Genomic DNA, 21,941 nt, shown 5'->3' on the forward strand with positions numbered 1-21,941 from the left:
AACCCAAAGATGCTCCTCCTCGTAGCGTATCGGTGATCCTTCTAGCAAGAGAATGGGGGTGCCTACTTTTACACATCGGGGTTCGCAGATGAAGAAAATATGCCTCGATAGGATGTATGTAAAAATTGTTATGGGCATGGGAAGCTGGTTTGTCCTATTTGTTTTGGCACTGGGTTAGCAAACAACAAGGGTCTTCTGCGAAGGCTAGAGTAGAGACCCCTCTTGGACCAGATATACAATGGAAGATTGTTACCTAACATGTGATGGGTTCTTTCTTGTAGAGCATGAACGGCTACTCAGAAGTCAAGAGTTGAGAGAGAGAGAGAGAGAGAGAGAGAGAGAGAGAGAGAGAGAGAGAGAAGAATTCCAGTAGTAGCTCATGAGCTTGCCCTCCAGTAGTCCTGATATTGTATAATGTTGGTTTTGTGGATCCTTATCACGAGGTTGCAAGTTGAAATGTCATTTTTTATATTATGCTCTCTCTCTCTCTCTCTCTCTCTCTCTCTCTCTCTCTCTCTCTCTCTCGTAGTGTGTGTGTGTGGCAGTCAACGTTGACGTGGACTGAGAGAGAGAGAGAGAGAGAGAGAGAGAGAGAGAGAGAGAGATTTTGGCATAAAGAACCAAATTGGAAAAAAAGAGTGTGAGCATCGTCTTCTCAACAAGAGGCCAACAGAAGAGCTGGTGTTTGTCTCGACATAATGGCAATAACCATGAATCCCATGAAGGCCGGTAAGGCCGGTCTTGAGGAAGCTCAAGAACCTGTTCATAGAATCCGAATTACTTTGTCATCAAAGAATATCAAGGATCTTGAAAAAGTGTGCGCCAAAGGGCTCGACAGACAAGATGCCGAAAGTTAAAGGACTTGTGAGAATGCCCAAGAATGCCCACAAAGTGTTGCACATCACCACCCATAAGTCTCATACCAACGCATGGGACCGATTTGAACTACGAGTGCAAGATTTTATTGATCTTCATAGCCCCTTTCAGGTGGCGAAGCAGATTATATCTATTACCATCATTGAGCCAAGAGTCGAAGTAAAGGTTATCGTAGCGGATTCCGAGAGAGAGAGAGAGAGAGAGAGAGAGAGAGAGAGAGAGAGAGAGAGAGAGAGAGAGAGAGAGAGAGAGAGAGAGAGAATTATCTCTAGTTGTCCTTGTTGGCATAGACTGCTACAAAGTGTTCGGTTTTTTACGATTGGTGATGTGTATTTGAACTATTGACTGCAAGAATGATGACATAGAGAGAGAGAGAGAGAGAGAGAGAGAGAGAAAGAAGAGCAAGAGAAAATTTAACATCATAGCAACACTCCCAAGAGAGTTGTTTGTTTGTGTTTGTGTGTGTGTGTGTGTGTGTGTGTGTTGGTGGGCGAGAGAGAGAGAGAGAGAGAGAGAGAGAGAGAGAGAGAGAGAGAGAGAGAGAGAGAGCAACCACATTGAATATTGAGTAATATGGGAGGAAAGTTAGATCACATGAACACTCTCAGGAACATCAAGAACACTCCCAACAAAGTTGTTTGTGTGTGTGTGTGTGTGTTTGGGGGGGGGAGAGGCAACAACCACATTGAATGTTTAGTAGTATGGGAGGCAAGTTCAATCACAGGACTAAGGGGAGTTTGGGCGGGGGGGGTGAGAAGAGAGCAAGAAAGTAGCATTTTGAACAATGCAAATTAAACCTCCAATAAAGCCTCTCAAATCGAGCTAGCAACAACCACTAATTTTTAACATTATCACCATAAATATGACAAGTTCCTTTTTTAAAAATATTTTTATCTCCACATGGCGAGCGCTTTAAAGGTAGAGAAGCCATATCGAACACGAATAAAAGGTTAAATACAATGCATAAATTATAGCAAAGCTTCATACACACTGTAATGGCGCCATTGAAATTATAACGAGATATACAATGTCTGAACTATAAAGAAACACACACTGTGACCCTCTCAGTATAAGTATCGAAAAATACTCTCAATGCTTTGTAATTTCCTAAGTTTTAACTTCCTTTGTTTTGCTCGGTTTTTGGGATAGCTCGTAAGAACTTGCTCGAGGTTTGGGATTCCTCTAATAATAAGCCATAATAAGCCATAATAAGCCATGTGCCTTTGTATATTCTTAAGTCACGAAGTGCCTTGATCTTGTTTGTTGCACCCAAATTTTCTATGGGACAAAAGAATTGTATAAACCAACTCTAAACTTTTTGACTTCCTTTTACCAACAAATATCCTAAAAAGCTTGACATTCTAAAAAAAACTTTTTAAGACTTCATAAAAAGTCAGCCTCATCGACCTCCAGCTTCTTAATGAAAGGTTAAACCAATTTAGAGATGCAAAAGTGATTCTCACTATGCATTGGAAATATCATTTACAAGCTTTGTACAAAATTTGGACTTTGTTGATATACAATGGGGCACTACATTTTGGGATCTAAAAGCTTTCTTACACAATTGGCAATCTGGGCGTGCCAATGAAATCATACTTCAATAGTGGTCTAGACCGTCCTACCCTGCTGGTGGATCTCCCCACTCGAAAAACCATGTGAGTAGTTAAACTTTTTGTCATGCAACGAAGAAATGAAACAAACTATAGACTATATATAGTGCACAACATAGACAAGTGCCATATAGAAGTATGGTGGAGAGTTGGCATTGTGTCTCCCCAAAAATTATGAGAAACGAAAGCCGTGCCCTACCCCATAGTCTAGTTGTGCAATACAAGAAAACGCATAGACATGGAGGTTTGTTGTTGCGCTAGCTATAGGTCCTACCATGTCTCCGTACAAAAGCCGCCTACTACACGTCTTGCATGGAGCCACGTTGCAGATTGCAATTTTCATAATCCTGCCAACAACAAACTAGTAAGGGCTTGAACGGGCAACGGGCTTCGATAGTAGCTATGAAATCGGCATAGTTGCAAAACTGAGTGCATAATACTACTAAGGCTATGGTCACGCAAGGCTTACTTATCAGTTATTTGAACAAATAACTAAGCCCCATTCTTGGTCACACTCAAAAGGAGCATTAAATGAATAACTATGCCCACTCCTAACTATGCCGATTTTGGCATAGTTGTGAAGTTGAAGGCTTAGGTGGCCTCGCAACTATGCATCTCGTGAGCGAGCGTGGGGCATAGTTATAGAAATGTAATTGATAACTAATAACCATGCCTCACGTGACCATTGCCTAAGATGAGGCCAAGTGGTGGCATCCAAACACTCATTGCAAAAAGAGACCTTAGGCCAACCAAGTAAGAGCAAGAGCACGTTCGCACACAGGCGAGGGAAAAGTTTTCATGGGCTCAACAATTTTGTCGCTTTCTGAGTTGGGAAAGCTGCGATGGAGTTTTCTCTGTCTTTTCCTCCAAAGCGCTGCCGACGAGAGCCAATTCTCTCGTTTTTGGCAAAGTTAGCTTTAGGAAGGCTGAGTTTTCAAATATGACAAAGCAGCATGCCGTAAGGGAATCTTTGCATTGGGTCATGCTAAACGTACTTAAAGATATGGCACCAAGTTGAGATGAGGTTCTCAATAATTGTCTATTATGTTGACCATAATGGGCTCCATTCTTTCCATTATACAAAACCTAAGATCAACATAGGGTCAAACTCTCTCTCTCTCTCTCTCTCTCTCTCTCTCTCTCTCTCAGAGTCTCCCCTTCTTATGCATCTATTCGAACCAAGCCTTAGTGAGCGTGGTTACTGCAACCTTCACGAGCTTAAACATGGATTTCTGACACTCAATTGGTGTTATTACAAATTTCCTCATGCATTGCAGTTCACTTTGTTTCTTCGTGATTCCGGAGCTTGTGGACGCGCACGCACGAGAGGGGGGGGGGGGGGGGGGGGGGAACATTGTGAGATTCAAATTTGGCTGTTGGCACGTGCAGACAAGAGCTGAGGAGCTGGCTCATGTATATATTGCTATTAAATGCTAGGCTCGAGAATAGCACAACAGGCAAGGATTTGCTGCCACATGCCCCTCTTGCCCCCGCAATACCTTCAGCCATTATCTTATAATAATACAGGAACGCAACCTTCGTTGCCTCCTAATGCTTCTCCGCAATATCTGTTCACAAGTCTCACTGCAAATGCAATGTCTAAACGAGTCTCAATCATGGAGAATATTGAACCAACAGCCTCTCTCGCTTACTGTGCATGCCAATAATATGGTTTGCTTCACCCAAATCTTTCATGCAAAGGTGCAATTGCAAAAAATCTAACTGAGGCTAATGAAAAGAAGTCAAGCCGCAATGGAAGACTAAAACTTTACAATGCTTGCCAAAGCTGTTGATCAACGCACAAATCACCATAAATCCTGTACAATAAGTGAACAAATAAAGATAACTGTTCATATGTGAACATAAGTTGTAAACCTTTCAAGCCTTCACCATGTAAACAGATTTCACTTCTTTAGAAATTTGGTTCTTAGTACGTACCACGGAACCTGCGTAAATTATCGTAATAGAGAGCCCTAATATCTTTTATATATTTCACAATACCTAGTTATGTAGCAGTAGATTATCTGGCTCTAATTGGTAATATACACGATAATTGTTTTGCTAGAAAGGCCAAGAAAAAGCTTGTTGTCAAAACAGACCACTGCTTTGATTGCTGCACCACAAGCAACAATTGTGCTAGATACAGCATTATCCAGAAGCGAATCAATATTCCAGGCCTGCAAAACAGGTGATTCCAAGAGATTCACCAAAAAGCTCCCTCTCTCTCTCTCTCTCTCTCTCTCTCTCTCTCTCTCTCTCTCTCTCACACACACACACATAAAAGGGCAATTCGTAGTTACAAAATATGGACATAGACAAACATCTATATACATCCAAAGATGAAAACCTCCAAACATAATACATGGTGCACAAGCAAAGTGGGAACACCTATGGATCAGTACAAGCGAGTAATAATGCATGCACACAAAGCTAAGGGAACCGAGGAGAAGAGTCCGAAATAGCAATGCATAATCTTCCTGGGACAATCTGCGGTCTTCAAGTGATGCAATGCCTGTAAACATCATCCTCAGGCATTCCCAGGAGTGATTGGTGGTTAACCCACTGGGGCAGCATATCCAGAGACTGGAAAAGGCCGAATCCTAACATTGCACACATTCAGCTCGTCGAGGACCTGTTGCGCTCTGAGAAGTGCACTGACTTGTCACATGTCAACCAACGCAGTGCCAAGCACGACGTTTTCTTTCAACAACCCCTGACTAACAATATCACCGTGAATTCTTTCGCCCATATCAGCATCTTGTGTAATGCCACATATGCCGTCAAGGTGCAAGTATACATGATTGCATTTGGAGAAATGCCCTCTCTCTACATCTGCTGAAAACAGCCCAGAGCTTCCTGACCCTGACCCTGACCCTGACCCTGTTGGACATACACTGCAATCAATGCACTCCACGAGACAACATTGCGGACACAAAGCTCATCGAGCATATCCCGCAATCAGTGCATTCCAAGAGATGACATCCCAGACAGGAAGCTCTTTTTGTGCATTATGAAGTGCACTCCATTTGGCATACATGTCGAGCAAGGCAGTGCCAAGCACGACATTTTCTTTCAACAACCCCTGACTAACAATATCATCATGAATTATTTTGCCCATATCAGCATCTTGTGTAATGCGGCATGCCACATGCTGTCACAAATGGGAGTGCATAACAATATAAAATATACTCGGATAAATAGAATTTATCATTGAATATTGAAGCCAGAGGGTACATAGAGAGAAATAGAGAGAGCAAGGGAGGGTTGTCCCCCCCCCCAATAATAGTATCTTTATTACTGAGGAGAAGTGTATACAAGCACTTGAACTGAATGTATTACCACATTCGTTCTAGAATAAGACTTGATGGTTTCTGGAAGCTTCAGCTTCCTATTCTTAGGGTAAAACCCTATTCCAAGGAACTTCCGTTCCTTATTCTAAGTCCTCAAGAATCTAAGTTCTCGCCTCTGGATTTCACCTTCCAGACTCATGGCATAGCATTCTTGCAACCTTTTTCCGACTCTGCTCCTAGAGTCCTCTTCCTGTAGAACAACTCTGCTTTCTCGGACACGCAGTCCTTGGGAGTCTCAAGTTCCTGATCCCAACTCGAGAGTCTATAACTCTCAAATTCGTGAATCTACTTCCCAATCTCAGGTACGAAACCCTTGGGATGATCTGGCTCTAAGTCCTCAAAGCGCTTTTCTCTTGCGTAGGCTTATGCCTTCCTCTGCTCCTACTCCCTCGTGAAGAGGAAGTACACCTGCAAACACACACACAAACACGGGACAACAATTCGTATGGCGAATCCACAATTGATACCTCTTGCTCTTTGCGCGGGAAAAGCGACCTCCGTGCTTCGTGGTCTCACAGTCTCTTGCGTCTCCTGCAGCAGAGTCTCCTCTTGCTGGTGCTGGCAACTTTTCTCTCTGAGAGAGGGCGTGTGATGCTTATATAGCTCTCTAGCCATGGCAGGAATAACTAAGCGCTGGCTGCCCCCGTAGAGATCGCTGGCTTTTCTTTTTTTTTTTTAACTCTTCTGCCAAAAAGAGGGAGATAGAAATTGTTGGCTAGTTTTTGTTGCTTTATTTTCCAGGTGCCTGCCCACTTAATAAGCAGGCGGCCGGCGTATTTTAAAAATGGCTGAATCTACCCAAAAACTCAACAAAACCTTACAAGTTTAACACAATGCTTTCACAGTACTTCCCAGGCATCCCTCAAACCAAATGCACAAATGCAATGCAGACATAGACTTCCTCGCGGGAAAGCATTTGCTTTCCCAAAAAGCAACCTGCTTTCTTAGAAAGTGACTATATTTCCTCAAAGTTTCCTCTTAACCCATCTTCATTCAAGTGCTTGCTCATCCTTGTGCACAATTATGACACAGTTCGGAATTTCCTCCAGACTATGGATATTCCCTTTCTAATGCACCCGTCACACACCTTGTGACGCATCAGGAATACCCATCACCTAGTCTTTTACTACCGAACTTCCGATACAATCTCCTTCGTGATGCTCTATGTCACCCATCCTATGATGCATCAGAGTTGTCCTCCTTTACAGAGAAAGAGAGGAGACCATGCTCTGATACCACTGTCACGACACTACAACTCTGCCAGCCAGAGAAAGTCGTGCGGAGCTCCAATGTAACAACTTCCTCCTGATAGACAAGAGGAGGGGAGCAATCTGCTGCTCAGGAGACAAGTCCAAACCAACCTGACAGCCCAAGTACCGAACTGCAGTCCCTAGGGGAATCCACCTCAATCCCTCACCTGGCATCCAATCGGGCATAGGAGCACTACCAACCGAGAAAGCCACTGTCTTTCTCCCGTTGATCAATGCGCCAGATGCACAACAGAAAGTCTCAAGAGCAAACTCACACCTAAGAAGGTTGGCCTCCTGGCCATCCAAGTACAAGGCTGAGTCGTCTGCAAACTCAGCGTCCAGCAACTCCTCTCCCCGAATAGGAAGTGCTAAGCTACGTAAACCAACCAGCTGCGACACCAAAAACGTGCTCCATCGCCTCAGCATAGGAGGCAAGAGGGCAGCCCTGTCTGATCGAACGTGTGAGCATGAAACGATCACCTCCACCTCCTGACAGAAGTATTTGACTGTGTGCCTGTCTGTACAAAGTTGACGCCCCTCTGATCCAAGCATCTGAAAAGCCCATCTTGCGTAGAGTGCCCTCCAAAAAGTCCCAGTCAACTCTGTCATAAGCCTTCTCAAAATCAAGAAGAAGAATCACCATACCCTCGGGCCTCACCACGGAGCCGCGCTAGGGCAGAAGCCTCCCAAAAAGTAAAGATGTTGTCAAGGATACTACGCTCCTTGACAAAACCTGTCTAAGTCCCACGTATAATGCTCTCTAGAAGTGGCTGGATCCTCAAACTCAGAGCCTTGGCAAGAATTTTGTAGACTGAGTTGAGAATGGTGATGAGACGCCACTGTCGAATCTCATCCAAGGAGCCACCCTCCTTGGGAATGAGGTAGATCATGCCCTCACTCATGCTATCAGGCATATCTCTTGTGTGCAGATGTACTGAAAAGCACTACAAAGATCTAGGCCAAGCAAGTCCAATACTCCAAGAAAAAACTGGGAGTCAAGCCATACTCACCTGGACAGCTACCACAGTGGAGTGCACTAAGAGCCATGTGCAGCTCCTCTAGCTGAAGAGGCAACTCAAGCCTCTGATGCATCTCCTCAGTCACAAGCCAAGGCATCTATGCCCACACCTGCTCTCTGCATGCATCTTGACGCTCTGATTGAGGCTCTGCAGACAATAAATCACGGTAAAAGTCAGTAGCAACTACACGCATGTTCTCTGGCTCCGAAGCAACTCACCCGTCGGGCCTCCTCAACTGATTGACCTTGGCATGCGTATGCCGAGGTCCCACTGCCTCAAAGAAAGCGCCTATCACTCTGTCACCCACTTGGGTCCACTGAGATGCCTGTCGATGGAAAGCAAACTCATGCGCCTCTCCTCTGTGCTAACAAGCTCCTGGCGAGCCTGCTGTAACTGCTCCTCCAACCAAGGACTGTTTGGATGCTGCTCCTGCATCCTCTGTAAGGAAGCAGCGCCCCGTCGGAGACGTTACTCCTTCTCTCTCGCTGCAGCGAGGCGAGCCAAAGACTCTTGAAGTAAGAATCAACTAAACTGAGCAAGTCTTGAGGCCACTCTATCAACAGGAGAATCCTGCATGTCTAAGCTCTCTGTTCAAAGAGCCTCCACTCGCTCTCTGAGCGCAGAGTCCAGCAAGACCCTCTCAGGGATGCGTAGCATCGTGCTCCCCCTCCTCTGCCTATCAGTCACTCTGAGGATCGCCAACTGTCCCACCCAAGTCACAGAAGTGGTCACTAGTGTAGAAGCGATCTATCCCCGATAGATTCACTCCTCCCACTCTGTGGTGACTAAGAGAAGGCCAGGCTGTCTGGGGCCATTACAAAGCTAGAATGCTTCCACACATCTAAAACCCTCAAAGTCATACAAAACCTCTCCCAAGCTACCACCAATCCTTTCAGAGGGGTCCTCCAACATGTTGAAGTCACCCCTATGCACCATTGCTCTGCCTGCGGCGCTCGTGCACTCGTCACATTGAGCGCATAGATGTTCAGGAAGCCCATAAGACAACCCTGAACCTACATAGTGATCCATTGACTGGCACAATAATCCCTCTGCCCACAATGGCCTGCTGCAAAGAATCCGCAATAGTCATACATACCCCGCCCTGGATGCCTCCAGGTCCAAATGCAGCTTACCAAAAAGTCTCTTATCGTCCACACAAAAGCTGACCACAACGTCTAATGCGACTCTCACACAAATGATGCTCTTGTAGCATAAGAAGGTCAATCTCTCCTCCCACAAGGCATCGCTGAAGCTCCTGACGCAGTCGGCTCCTCTAACGCTTAAGTTGGGGCCCACCTAATCCCTATACGTTCCTTGAGACAATCCTCATGGGGAACGAGAAAGAACAAATGCTGCTGCAGCAACTAAACGTGTTATCTTTGAGGCTAGCTTGGATGGGGAGTAATCCGCATCCGAGCGTCCTTGAGATAAGCGTGACTGCAAAGAGTGCCTAGCCCAAGCCCAAGTAGACCGAACCGTGCGTAAAGCAACCTCCTCTGTCCAGGAGTTCTCATGTATGTGTACATAGCATGGCGGGCACTACGTGTCAGCAAAAAAGTGAACCACAATGTGTCTACATCCTGCTGCGTCTGGAGGTGTCACAACAAACTTGGCCAATGGCCAAAGAGTCTGAAGTAAGTCTGTAACCCCTAAGTCTCCCATGTGATGAGAGAACTCTAGGGCCTGTGTCTGTAGCCACTCCAACACTGAGTTTAAAGTCCACTCAATCTGGTCCCTGCCGCAAAGGGGAAAAGAGAAGCCAACCGTTTGAGTCCAAGGCCTCTATCCCCCTAGCTGCAAGGAACAGAACATGAACCCTGAAGCATGCTGCCTCAAGGTCTGGTGAGGCGTTGCCAAGAAACCATGTAAAGTCGTAGGCAAAGAAGTCCCACCGACGCCGAATGTCGAAGCTCGTCAGACCAAGAGGGACTGCTCCAAAGGGAGACATCTGAACCTGAAGAGGGGGTCGCAAGAAAGATTGTCCCTCTCTCGCCAAGCGACTCGTGGCAAAGGCGCTGCCAAGAGATCTCCTAGTAGTCGAGAATGGCCTTACCCCCTGGGTCGACTGTGGGGCTAAAGCGGGGGGGGGGGGGGGGGGGGGTGCGGGAACAAGGGTAGGGGGGGGAGAAGGGGGGTTTAGGGGGATCGGCAAAGGTAGGAGGGCGAGGTGGAGAGGCGAAGGGAGGAGGAGGAGGGGGAGGGGGGGGGGGGGGGGGGGGGGGGGGGGGGGGGATGTTGAGGTGGAGGCTGGAGCAGGGACCTTGTTCTGCTGAAGAGGGCCGAATCGGTTACCCGTGAAAACCCACTGCTGCTGCTCAGCAGGCGTCTGAGGACCACTCTGAGTGCCAGGCTGTCCATGTGGCCCCTGTCGGCGTCGACCACGAACCTGCTACCATCCCTCCTCTGCTTGAGCCCCAGGCTCACAGGGTGGCTCTGCCTGTGTGCTCTGTGTCTCTGCCTGCTGTGCTGCTGGCCAGCCCTTGAGGACTGGGGTTGGGCCTGTGGTGTAGGTCGGGGCCTCCTCCGTGGACAGGCCTTCGCAAGATGGCCCATCTGTCGACAAATGAAGCATTGATTCGGGAGGCCCAAATACTCCACGCTCTATCTAAACCAATCCCCACTCACCCAAGGAAGTAGGATGACCTTCGGGAGAGTGTGGATGTCCCTAACCAGAACACGAACTGAGGGAATGCCGGCCGCCTTAGCAGCTACTGAGGCTGCCGTGCGAGGTGTCTCCAAGACAATCCCAATCGCTAAGCCTATCCTGGACAAAAGTGGTAGGTACTCCTCTTTATTCTTTAACAGAGGGAATAAAAGTTGTGGTTCCCTACAAGCTGCCCCGCACAATCTTGGCTGAATTTCAACTGTTCTGGCCTGATTTCGGCAACATAACTGTACTAGGACCCTTCACAGTCAGTAGTCCCACGCATTGGATGACTTTCCCGACGCATACGGACACTTTGTAAAACCTGGCGAGAATCTGCAGCACGCTGAATTCTCTGTTTTCTGCCCCGAAAATGCGCCAGATCACCTGTACAGCGATCCGCTTGCGTCCCCGAACCTCCGGGGGGTATTAGGGTCCGTTTAGGGCTAAAACCCTAAACCTGCAAAAATACACAGCAGGCTGTAATTCACTGTTTCGGGCTCCGTTTCGCGTGCCGATCGCATCCGTAGCAAGTCCTTGAGCTCCCGCACCTGTAGGGCTACTTGCCCTTTGAATCGGACGAGATTTCGCACGTGAAACCTCTCCGAATCACCTGTACCTGCGGGGGATTACCGCCAGCTAATCCAGTACCTGTGCAAGAGGCTCTTGCCTCGGCAATCGCGCATGAACCCACACAATTGTACATGGTCAATCTGATGAGCCCACTAGAGGGGCATAACCATAAAGAATAGGGGAGAGAGAGAGAGCAGTGAGAGGTATGCAGGTCATGACATCCTGCACCTCACTGTATATAGAGGGTAAGCCAAAGCTCCATTGAAGCTCTCCCACCTGTGACAGCCCTCAAAAACGAGCTCACAGCTAAAAATCAAGTTTTTCCTTCTCTTTAAGTAGTAAACTGGCCTCAGAGTGCCAAGTGTCACTCATTTGTGCATTTTCCCGCTTTAGACCCTCGAGTCTAAAAATATCTCACCTGCAGCCTTAGTTAACTTGGCCACAGAGTAACAAAATGATTCCTAGTTCAAACTGCACGTAATGACGCGAAGACATTTTGCCGTCCAAAAATAGCAGTCCCTAAAATTTAGGAGTTTCTGCCATTACATTCTTCTAGGTCATCTGACCCTCTTTGTACACTGCAGCCACACCCAGAACTGAAATGTAGCCTATGTAGCAAAGGATTCCGCTTTGGTTGGCCAATGACCCCACTTTGGCTAACCATAGTCCTTGTCCAACCTTAGTGCTCTTTAGCCCTCAGGCCTGGACTCTCTCTGAACAATTCCACACTTGCTATGCAATGCAGGGCAGTTAGATTTCCAGAGGGGTGTTTCCCAAAGGTAAAACAAACAAAATTCCCCAAAGAAAGAGAAAATAAACAAAAATGGAATTACCACTGGTTGGTTGGCGAGGGGGCTTTCTTGGAGTCCCTCTGTGGTGGAGCATGAGCCTCCATTTGTGTCTGCTGCTGTGAAGAAAGCGGAGCGTCGACGAACGAGGGAAATCCTGCTGGACCGAGCACGAGGCGGACGAGGCAAATGGCACGCAGGCGGGGGGGTGGGCAGCGACGGGGGAAGGGTGGGCAACGGGTGGGGGTAGGCAGCGGAATGAATGTTGTATTTTCTCAAGATTAGTGATCTTTACTGCTCAAGGTTCCTTTTAGTTCTTAGGGAAAGAAAGAGCTTTCCGTCTTGTGGAGAGTGCTATGATCACGAACAAAGTGAGTGGATATTGTGCGTGCAAGTGACTGAGACTGAGAGAAGGAGAGAGAAGAGATACGACACCGAGAGGTTTGTAAAACCCTCCTCCGAAGGCCCCACTCTCGTCGGCGAGAGTGGTCTATTCTTTGACTGCACAAAGGTGTACAATGCGTATGCAATGGACTATGCAACTTGGTCTATGCCGATGACGACGACGACGACGACGACGATGGCTGAAATCTGAGATCTTTTAATTGCTGAATTTCGGGGCTGTTTCGGTGGCTGAAAATGACTGTTTTGGCTGCGTTTTCTTGGCTGAAAAATGAGGTTTCTTAGGGTTGAAAACTGATGGTCTTTACGGGTTGAATCTGCTACACTTTAGGTGAATAATGCCGGTCTTAATTTGCTGCTGAAATCCAAACGCGCCAGGGGCTGAAATTGGTCCTTCTGTCGCCGGGGTTCTGCAAATGCAAAAACGCTAGGCTGATCTACTGTGTCGTGATGACGCCGGGGCTGATCTGCTGTGCACAAATCGTCAAGGCTGATCTGATGCAAGAACGCTAGGTCTTCTGTGGAGAAAACACCAGAGTAGTCGCGGGGGTTGGTCTTGTTGAGAAGTTGCCTGTTGAGCAAGGTGCTCCTGCTGCCTCTTCTGCCATTTAGTGCTAACTTGGGTTTGCTCATATAGAAACTTAGCAAAATTGCCCTACCTACTTTTGTTGGAAAGTCACTTAAAAATAATAAGTGAAAATCCCATAAAATAGGAAAATAGGCTAAATACACTGGAAAATTCCCCTAACTGATGCGAATGGATTCTGATGGGAATTCCGATGATCATGCTGTGTGCAACCGGAGGATATGCATCTATGCTAAGTGAATGGGCATGCACGGTCTACGAATAGACTCACAAAAGTGCCAGATCACTGCTAATCTAAACTGATCGGACTGACTGAACCCTGCTGTGGTGTAGCTTGTCCACGGACACATAGGGTTGGGATGTGTCACGTGACATCCCCTCCTTTTCAAAGTGAGGTATTGGTACCGAACTGTATGGCGTCGAGGGAGATCGCCAACAGCATCTGGAATCCTGCAAGGGACTCTTCGCCGGCCCACTCTGATGTGTGGGTCGTGCGGTACTTAAACTTATAAAGGTCTGCAACGCTTGCTTCTTTGGGCCGCGCCGAAAGCGACACAAAGTCTTCTGAATCTCCTTTCTTGCTTCAACTTCGTCTAGAGTCCTGCTTCTTTCATCTTCAAGAATCTCCATGGCTGAAAATTCCTGAAACCATCTCCAACACAAAACCATGAACATACCCATTCCATGTAAAGTGAAGGAAAAAAATCTTGTCTTCTCTAAAGACTGTGTATGCAATGTAGATGAACATAGAGACGGAGTGACAATCCGTTCATCAAACACATGCAAACAATGCGATCGAATCTTTCTGTTTGATCGAAATCAATCAACTGTGGCAAATCACAATGGAAATGCCCATGCTTGGTACTCATACAATCATGTGCTCGTTCAGAAACTGTGTCATGCCAAGGAAGAGACATGGAATGTGACTTGCTTACATACATACTTTTCAGCTTTTCATGAACAATCCGCATACATTCGTGCTCATCCATGAGAGAAACGTGCTCAACATACAATATGTCATGCCTAGGAAAAGGGATCACATAACGATGCTGACTAAAATACAGGAAACTTTCACGAATGAAACACTCGAACAATGCGTGCGTGTCAATCATGCGAACACATAATACTTCCTGTGATGGTTCTTGAGACCTGTCACCTAGGCACAAGAGCCAAGATCTGTGCTTCTTGAAGGGGTTCTTCTTGAGTGGGTTGTTTCTGAGGGGGTTCTGTTGACCTAGGCTCGAGAGCCAAGATCGATCCTTGGTGATTGATCGATTTGACAACGAGGTTAGCTTCGCTAGAAAAAGCATCAACTAACACATCATTCTTGTGAACAATCACATCTTGTTCATGCAATTCATCATGTTTGTGAGAAATCACATCTTGACAATGCAAATCATCATGCTTGTCATTGTCATCCAAATCATTATGCAAATCATTGGCATCCAAATCATCATGCTTATCATTGTCATTCAAATCATCATGCTTATCTTTGTCATCCAAATCATCATGCTTGTCATTCAAATCATCATGCTTATCATTGTCAATCAAAACATCATCATGCTTCACACAATCATGCAAATCCTGTGTGTCATGCTTGGGAGAAGAAGAGACTGAGAGAGTCTCCTTTTCCCGATCTTGTTGCATCTGTGCCTGTATTCGAGAAAAGAGTCGCAACATCTCTTGCCTTATTGCTTTGTTCTCGCGATCAAACTTGGCTTGTATTTCTTTGTTCTCTCGATCAAATTCTGCTTCTCTTGCTTTGGCTTCCAAGCGTGCTTGCTCGCTCTCACACGCTATGGTTGCCATTCTTTCTTGGTATTGGCGCTCTATGGCTGCCATGTCTTCTTTGTAGGCTTTTCTTTCTGCTTCTCTTTCTTGGTCTAACTCCTCCATAGGAATTCGTGCAATCTTTGTCGTAGACGGAGAAGGGTCAGAAAAACCTCCTGGTGAGGAAAATTCTTCTTCGCCTCTCTCATGCTCATCACCTCCAAGCGAAGTATCCATTCCGCTTCGAATAATGACCATTCTGCAATCGTGGGTTCTTGTGGGATATTGGGGGTCTTGGGTTCTTAAGTTCACGAGGAACTTGGGTTCTTGAGGGTCTTGAGGTTCTTGAGGTCCTTGATTCGTGAGAATCTTGGGTTCTTGAGGTTCTTGAGGGGTTCTTGAGCTTGCAAATCGCGTTGGAGAAGGATCTTCTCTTCACCCGAGTTCTACCCTTTTCTGCGAGCGCACCCCTTGGCGGCCTTGCGCTCACACCAAGGTTGCTTTTTCCCACCTCACGTCGATTGGCCGGCTGCTAAGTGCACGGTCCGCTCTCAATGAGTGAAAAGAGACACAAGGGGAGGCTGGACAAGCCCTTCTTTCTTGGGATTCCTGTCACTCTTCAACAAAACACGATTAGGAATCGCCACGCCCAAGTAAACTTGGGTTCGTGCGACCGCAACAAGCAAAAAAAAATTCTTGTGGTTCTTGTGGTTCTTTCCTTGAGTAATGCAGAACACTTCCAAAGCTCTGATACCAATGTTAGGTGCAGCGGAATGAATGTTGTATTTTCTCAAGATTAGTGATCTTTATTGCTCAAGGTTCCTTTTAGTTCTTTGGGAAAGAGATAGCTTTCCGTCTTATGGAGAATGCTATGATCACGAACAAAGTGAGTGGATATTGTGCGTGCAAGTGAATGAGACTGAGAGAAGGAGAGAGAAGAGATACGACACCCGAGAGGTTGTAAAACCCTCCTCCGAAGGCCCCACTCTCGTCGGCGAGAGTGGTCTACTTGATTGCACAAATACGTACAATGCATATGCAATGTGTCACAAAAATACGGAAGCGAAAACTGACTGTTAAATGCAATTTATATACTCAAGAGACTTTGGAGAGAAAGAGTGTTGCTAAATTGGCTTTATCTTACAGAAAAATATTTCTAAATGAATTATTGGAATTTTAAGTGAGAGGGCTTTTCTCACTGGAGACATCCGAGTACAGAGTATTCCTAGTGCGTCATTCAAAGTAATGAAGGGAGCACTGAGAACGGGAATATCTGTAAGGCCACCAGGAACGGGTACTTCTGATGCGTCACATCGGATGGGTGACAGGGAGCATCGGAAAGAAGTATCCGACCATCCGGGAACGGACATCTCTGATGCGTCATAGGATGGGTGACATAGAGCATCATGAAGGAGATTGTACCGTAAGTTCGGTAGGAAAGGACTAGGTGATGGGTATTCCTGATGCGTCACAAGGTGGATGACGGGTACATCGGAAAGGGAATATCCATAGTCGGGAGGAAATTCCGAACTGTGTTAGAATTGTGCACAAGGCAAAAACAAGCACTTGAATGAAGATGGGTTCAGAGGAAACTTTGAGGAAAAAACAGATGCTGATTGCTTTTCGGGAAAGCAAATGCTTTTCCGCAAGGAAGTTTATGTTTGCATTCCAATTGTGCGTGTGATTGCATCCAGGGACGCCTGGAAAGTCCTGTGAAAGCATTGTTTTTAACTTATAAGGTTTTATTGAGTTTTTGGGCAGGTTCATACTATTTTTAAAATACGCCGGCCGCCCATTTAATAAGTGGGCAGCCATCTGATAAATAAGGCAACAGATCAGCCAGCGTTTTCTCTCTCTCTTTCTGGCAGAACGGTGAAAAAAATAATAATATTTTATTTTTTTTTTAAAACGGCCGCAATCTCTACGCGAGCAGCTATTCGTGCTTGTGGCTAGGAGCTATAAAAGTATCACATGCCCTCACTTAGAAGGAGGACCAATCTTTGCAAGGAGGAGATGCTGCTGCAGATTTCAGCCGTAAAGAAGACGTTGCCGGTGATACCCATGGCTGTGCCCCAAGTGTACCAGATGTCGTCAAGACCCAGCACGCGAGTTCCCTCACGAAGAAGTGCCTACGGAGCGTGTTTCCATCGCGACAAGCTGCTGTTTTTCTCTGTTTTCAGCCCATAAACGTCGTAGACGGGGTTGATTTACGAGAAGGAACCCGAGAACACACCTCTTTTGTGTGTAGGATTGGAAGAGAGGATTTTCTATGCAGAGATCTCTTCCGAGGAATTGCTTTTTTTCGAGAACCGAGTTGCGTCTCGAGCGTCGAGACTTTGAAGGTAACGATTTTCATGTTATGATCTCTGAGTATTTGATTGCAGGTGTACTTCCTCCTCGTGAGGGAGTAGGAGCAGAGGAAGGCATGAGCCTCTGCAGGAGAAAGCGCTCTGAGGAACTAGAGCTAGATCAGCCCAAGGGTTTCATACCCAAGTTTGGGAAGCAGATCCACGGATTGAAGAGAGGTAGACTCTCGAGATGTGATCCGGAAGTTGAAATTCCCAAGGAAAGGACTTCGTGTCCAAGAAAGCGGAGTTATTCTGCAGGAACAGGACTCTGGAAACAGAGTCGGCAAAGAGTTGCAGGGATGCCATGCCCTGAGTCTGGAAGGTGTGATCCAGAGGCAAGAACCTTGGTTCTCAAGGATTTGGAATAAGGAACAGAAGTTCCTTGGAATAGGGTTTTGCCCTAGGAATCGGAAGCCGAGGCTTCCGGGAACCATCAAGTCTTATTCTAGAACGAACGTGGTAATACGTTCGGTTCAAGTGCTTGTATAGACTTCTCCTCAGTAATAAAGATACTATTACGGGGGGGGACCAGCCCATCTTTTGGTCCCCAGTACTGTGTCGATCTTCTCACTCTCTATCTATTTCTCTCTATATCCTTTGGCTTCAGTACTAAGTATAAAGTCTATTTATGCGGATGTATTTTATATTGTTATGCGCTCCCGTTTGTGACAGTGGTCTCAGAGCATGGTCTCCTCTCTTTCTCTGTAAAGAGGACGACTCTCGGAAGATACGGGGAGAAGCCATGACAAGCCAAGAGAGAAGTAAGCAGGCGCAAACCTAAGTCCTGCAGGAAAAGCTCGCAGAGTTGGAAATTTTTTTCTCTCTGCAAGAAGGCGACACAAGATTTGGGATTCTCTGAGAAGGCGACAAGAGCATGATGCTCAAGAACCTAGAGAATCCAAGGAGCGGAATGCTCGAGATCCTTCAGAATCCAGAAGATATCCATGAACATCAATCCAGAACCATAGCCAAGACATCCCGTCATTTCGGGAAGGATATGAAGACGGTCTCTAGACCTAGAAACACTCCAGTCAAGTTTGATACTTTTGACGGAAGGGAAGATTTCCTGAAAGCTACTGCTTGACAGCTTGAAGTTGCCTTTGCAAACGGCAATTTCTGAGAAGTATCGAAGGTGAGGCATGTGATCAAACACCTCAAGGGGATTGCAAGTACTTGGTGGTATACCAAAGCTCTGCAAGGAACTTACAACAACAATTCAAGGTTGAATTCTCCGACAAATTTTTTTCCTCTACGCTTTGAGGAAGGCATTCAAGAAGATTGGGATCGGTTTGCCTAATAGGAACACGAGCGAGTCAAAGCAAGTAGTGGTTCACTCTTGCCAAGGTAGCTCCATTCTTGATCCTCTCTGAGGAAGGAAAGATGAACAAATTTAACGAAGAACTTTTGCCCGAATTTTGTAAACGCATCTGTAAGATACTTTGCAGCAGATGGTGGAGTCAGCAATACAAGCTGAAAGTGTACACCTCAGTGTACATAGAATCTAATCCCCACAGTGGGACGGGAACCATTGAACACAGAAACAATGAATTTTTGTTACCTCTCCTCTAAGGATACATTGCTATCCGGAGAAAGTTTGGAGTAAGGGAATTCAATCTAACTCGTGAGATTTGAACAAAAGACCCTCGAACTTTAAGTGAGAGGGCAGGTCTTTGATCAAAGTTAAATCTTTAAGGAACTCATAAACTGCGTATTGCTTTTATGCACAAGATATGCATGTGTCTAACCAGGACAATCACTCTCAAGTGTTTATGAGAGTAGAATTGAATTGAAACATTGCTTTATGCGATGAATTGGTTTGCTCAACCATCCGGAAGGTCAACTATTGATCTTGTATCCAGTAGTTCACCAACAAATTACGTGCTATTGCGGGTAGGACGGCAGAAAGGAAGGAACCATTCCGAGATTTCAACCAAAGAAAAGCTTTCAGTAAGCTTGAGGACCTTATGAACCAACACCTCCTACCCGGTAAGGGAAGATATGGTAGTGCTTTTCGCACAAGTGAATGAACACTATCTTTACGAGGGAAGGAACCAACGACGACTACGGCCTGTGCTCGAGGAATCCAAGAATTATTTGATGAGCGGGTTTTGCTCTAAGATCGAGCCAAGGGATCGTCAAGTTGAGCGTCTTCGCTCTAAGGATCTTACGAAGGGAAGGAAATTTCCTAGGTTCACCGAAACTCTAACACGGCTTAAGAATTATGTACACTTTTGAGTACATGGATAACACACGAAGATGCAGACCTATGCCAGGAACTGGACGAGAGTTTGTTATACTCTCTTGAGCGCCTTTTTGCGCGCAAGGATATTCCGACACGAGAATCTCTATTTGAGATGTGTTCGGTAGAAGGAATTTGAGTTTCTCTACGGAGAAGAGGTTTTCTGATGATCGTTGATCATTGAGTATGCTATGTGCTTTTACCATTACAGAAGCAACTTTTGGTTGCGGTATATGTTCCTCCGTGAGCAGGTCAAGTAGCATTTACACGTTGCTGGAATAAATTCGAACTATTAAGTTCGTAAGAATATAGCTCGCCAACCGTTTCAAAATGGTAAGAATTACATATGGGAGAACATCCCTGAGAATCAAAGAAGGTTCGCTCTATTGTGAACCGGGTTTGAACGTACGTTCAGAAAATGCTATGGCTAGAATCCTATCTGCCTGAGATTTTGCAAATCGTCATTGATGCTCGCAAGGTGAATCATTTTTTATGACTTTACGCTAATGGACGTCAGGAAATCACTGCTGGTGTTAATAACTCGCAGGAGGAAAAGATTGGAAGGAAGTGCCGCCGTGCACAAAGAATCTTCAGATTGGAACCGTCCGCCTACGTTGAGCGACGGCCCGAAACAAGAACCTTCTTTAAGGTGATCGCAAACTTTGTTTGTGAAAGAAAGACATCGAGCTTAATGCTCTATGACTTCAGCATTCCCTATGTGGGAGGACACAAGAGGTTTAATACCCTCTAGACTAACAGCGTAGGATTATGCGCAAGGACAGATACCTAGATTGATTTCTAGGAGGATTATTCTTCTCGGATTGAGAAGGTGGAATTGTGTTAACAGATTCTCGGATGAGGAAACTTTCGATCTATTGGAAAGACACGAATGACGAGTTCTTACATGGTTCGTAAGTTGAATGAATGGTGAAGGATATCCTCGAGGTACTAGAGGAAGGACATGAACCGGTAAGCTAAGTATTGAATTATTGAATTTTTGAATTTTGCTTAATTTAATTTTTGAGTTCTCTTTTGAGAAAGGACTAGCTCAACTCACCATTGAGCAAGATTTGGAATCTTTCCGGTTTCTCCCCGGCAGTTCAGTTGGACCTCTACAGTTGAGGACAATTGTTTATAAGTGAGAGGGATGTTCCTAAATTGGCTTTATCTTACAGAAAAATAATTCTAAATAAATTATTGTAATTTTAAGTGAGAGGGCTTTTCTCACTGGAGACATCCGAGTACAGAGTATTCCTAGTGCGTCATTCAAAGTAATGACGGGAGCACTGAGAACTGGAATATCTGTAAGGCCACCAGGAACGGGTACTTCTGATGCGTCACATCGGATGGGTGACAGGGAGCATCGGAAAGAAGTATCCGACCATCCGGGAACGGACATCTCTGATGCGTCATAGGATGGGTGACATCGAGCATCGTGAAGGAGATTGTATCGTAAGTTCGGTAGGAAAGGACTAGGTGATGGGTATTCCTGATGCGTCACAAGGTGGGTGACGGGTGCATCGGAAAGGGAATATCCATAGTCGGGAGGAAATTCCGAACTGTGTTAGAATTGTGCACAAGGAAAAAAGAAGCACTTGAATGAAGATGGGTTCAGAGGAAACTTTGAGGAAAAAACAGATGCTTTCTGAGAAAGCGGATTGCTTTTCGGGAAAGCAAATGCTTTTCCGTGAGGAAGTTTATGTTTGCATTCCAATTGTGCATGTGATTGCATCCAGGGAAGTCCTGTGAAAGCATTGTTTTTAACTTATAAGGTTTTATTGAGTTTTTGGGCACGTTCAAGACTATTTTTAAAATAAGCCGGCCGCCCATTTAATAAGTGGGCAGCCATCTGATAAATAAGGCAACAGATCAGCCAGCGTTTTCTCTCTCTCTCTCTTTCTGGCAGAACGGTGAAAATAATAATAATAATAATAATAAAATTAAAAAAACGCTCGTGATCTCTACGCGAGCAGCTATTCGTGCTTGTGGCTAGGAGCTATAAAAGTATCACATGCCCTCACTCAGAAGGAGGACCAATCTTTGCAAGGAGGAGATGCTGCTGCAGATTTCAGCCGTAAAGAAGACGTTGGCGGTGATGCCCATGGCTATGCCCCAAGTGTACCAGATGTCGTCAAGACCCAGCACGCGAGTTCCCTCACGAAGAAGTGCCTACGGAGCGTGTTTCCATCGCGACAAGCTGCTGTTTTTCTCTGTTTTCAGTCCATAAACGTCGTAGACGGGGTTGATTTACGAGAAGGAACCCGAGAACACACCTCTTTTGTGTGTAGGATTGGAAGAGAGGATTTTCTATGCAGAGATCTCTTCCGAGGAATTGCTTTTTTTCGAGAACCGAGTTGCGTCTCGAGCGTCGAGACTTTGAAGGTAACGATTTTCATGTTATGATCTCTGAGTATTTGATTGCAGGTGTACTTCCTCCTCGTGAGGGAGTAGGAGCAGAGGAAGGCATGAGCCTCTGCAGGAGAAAG

The 21,941-nt window shown here is 45.8% G+C and overlaps 1 protein-coding gene and 1 pseudogene across 1 annotated transcript in view; one reads left to right on the top strand and one right to left on the bottom strand.

Moving 5' to 3' along the window:
- Positions 1-698: 698 nt before the first annotated feature.
- Positions 699-1,062, top strand: LOC147458219 (small ribosomal subunit protein uS10z/uS10x pseudogene; annotated as a pseudogene).
- A 3,211-nt stretch (positions 1,063-4,273) lies between these two features.
- Positions 4,274-21,941, bottom strand: part of LOC147458220 (zinc ion binding protein) — a 47,209-nt gene continuing 29,541 nt past the window's right edge. The window contains exon 6 of the mRNA XM_086512921.1: positions 4,274-4,663. Coding sequence (XP_086369047.1) covers positions 4,517-4,663 — 147 coding nt within the window. The 3' untranslated portion in view covers positions 4,274-4,516. The remainder of the gene's footprint in view (positions 4,664-21,941) is intronic.

Source organism: Adiantum capillus-veneris, chromosome 5 (genome assembly GCF_014529385.1).
Source record: "Adiantum capillus-veneris isolate H3 chromosome 5, ASM1452938v2, whole genome shotgun sequence".
NCBI lineage: Eukaryota > Viridiplantae > Streptophyta > Polypodiopsida > Polypodiales > Pteridaceae > Adiantum > Adiantum capillus-veneris.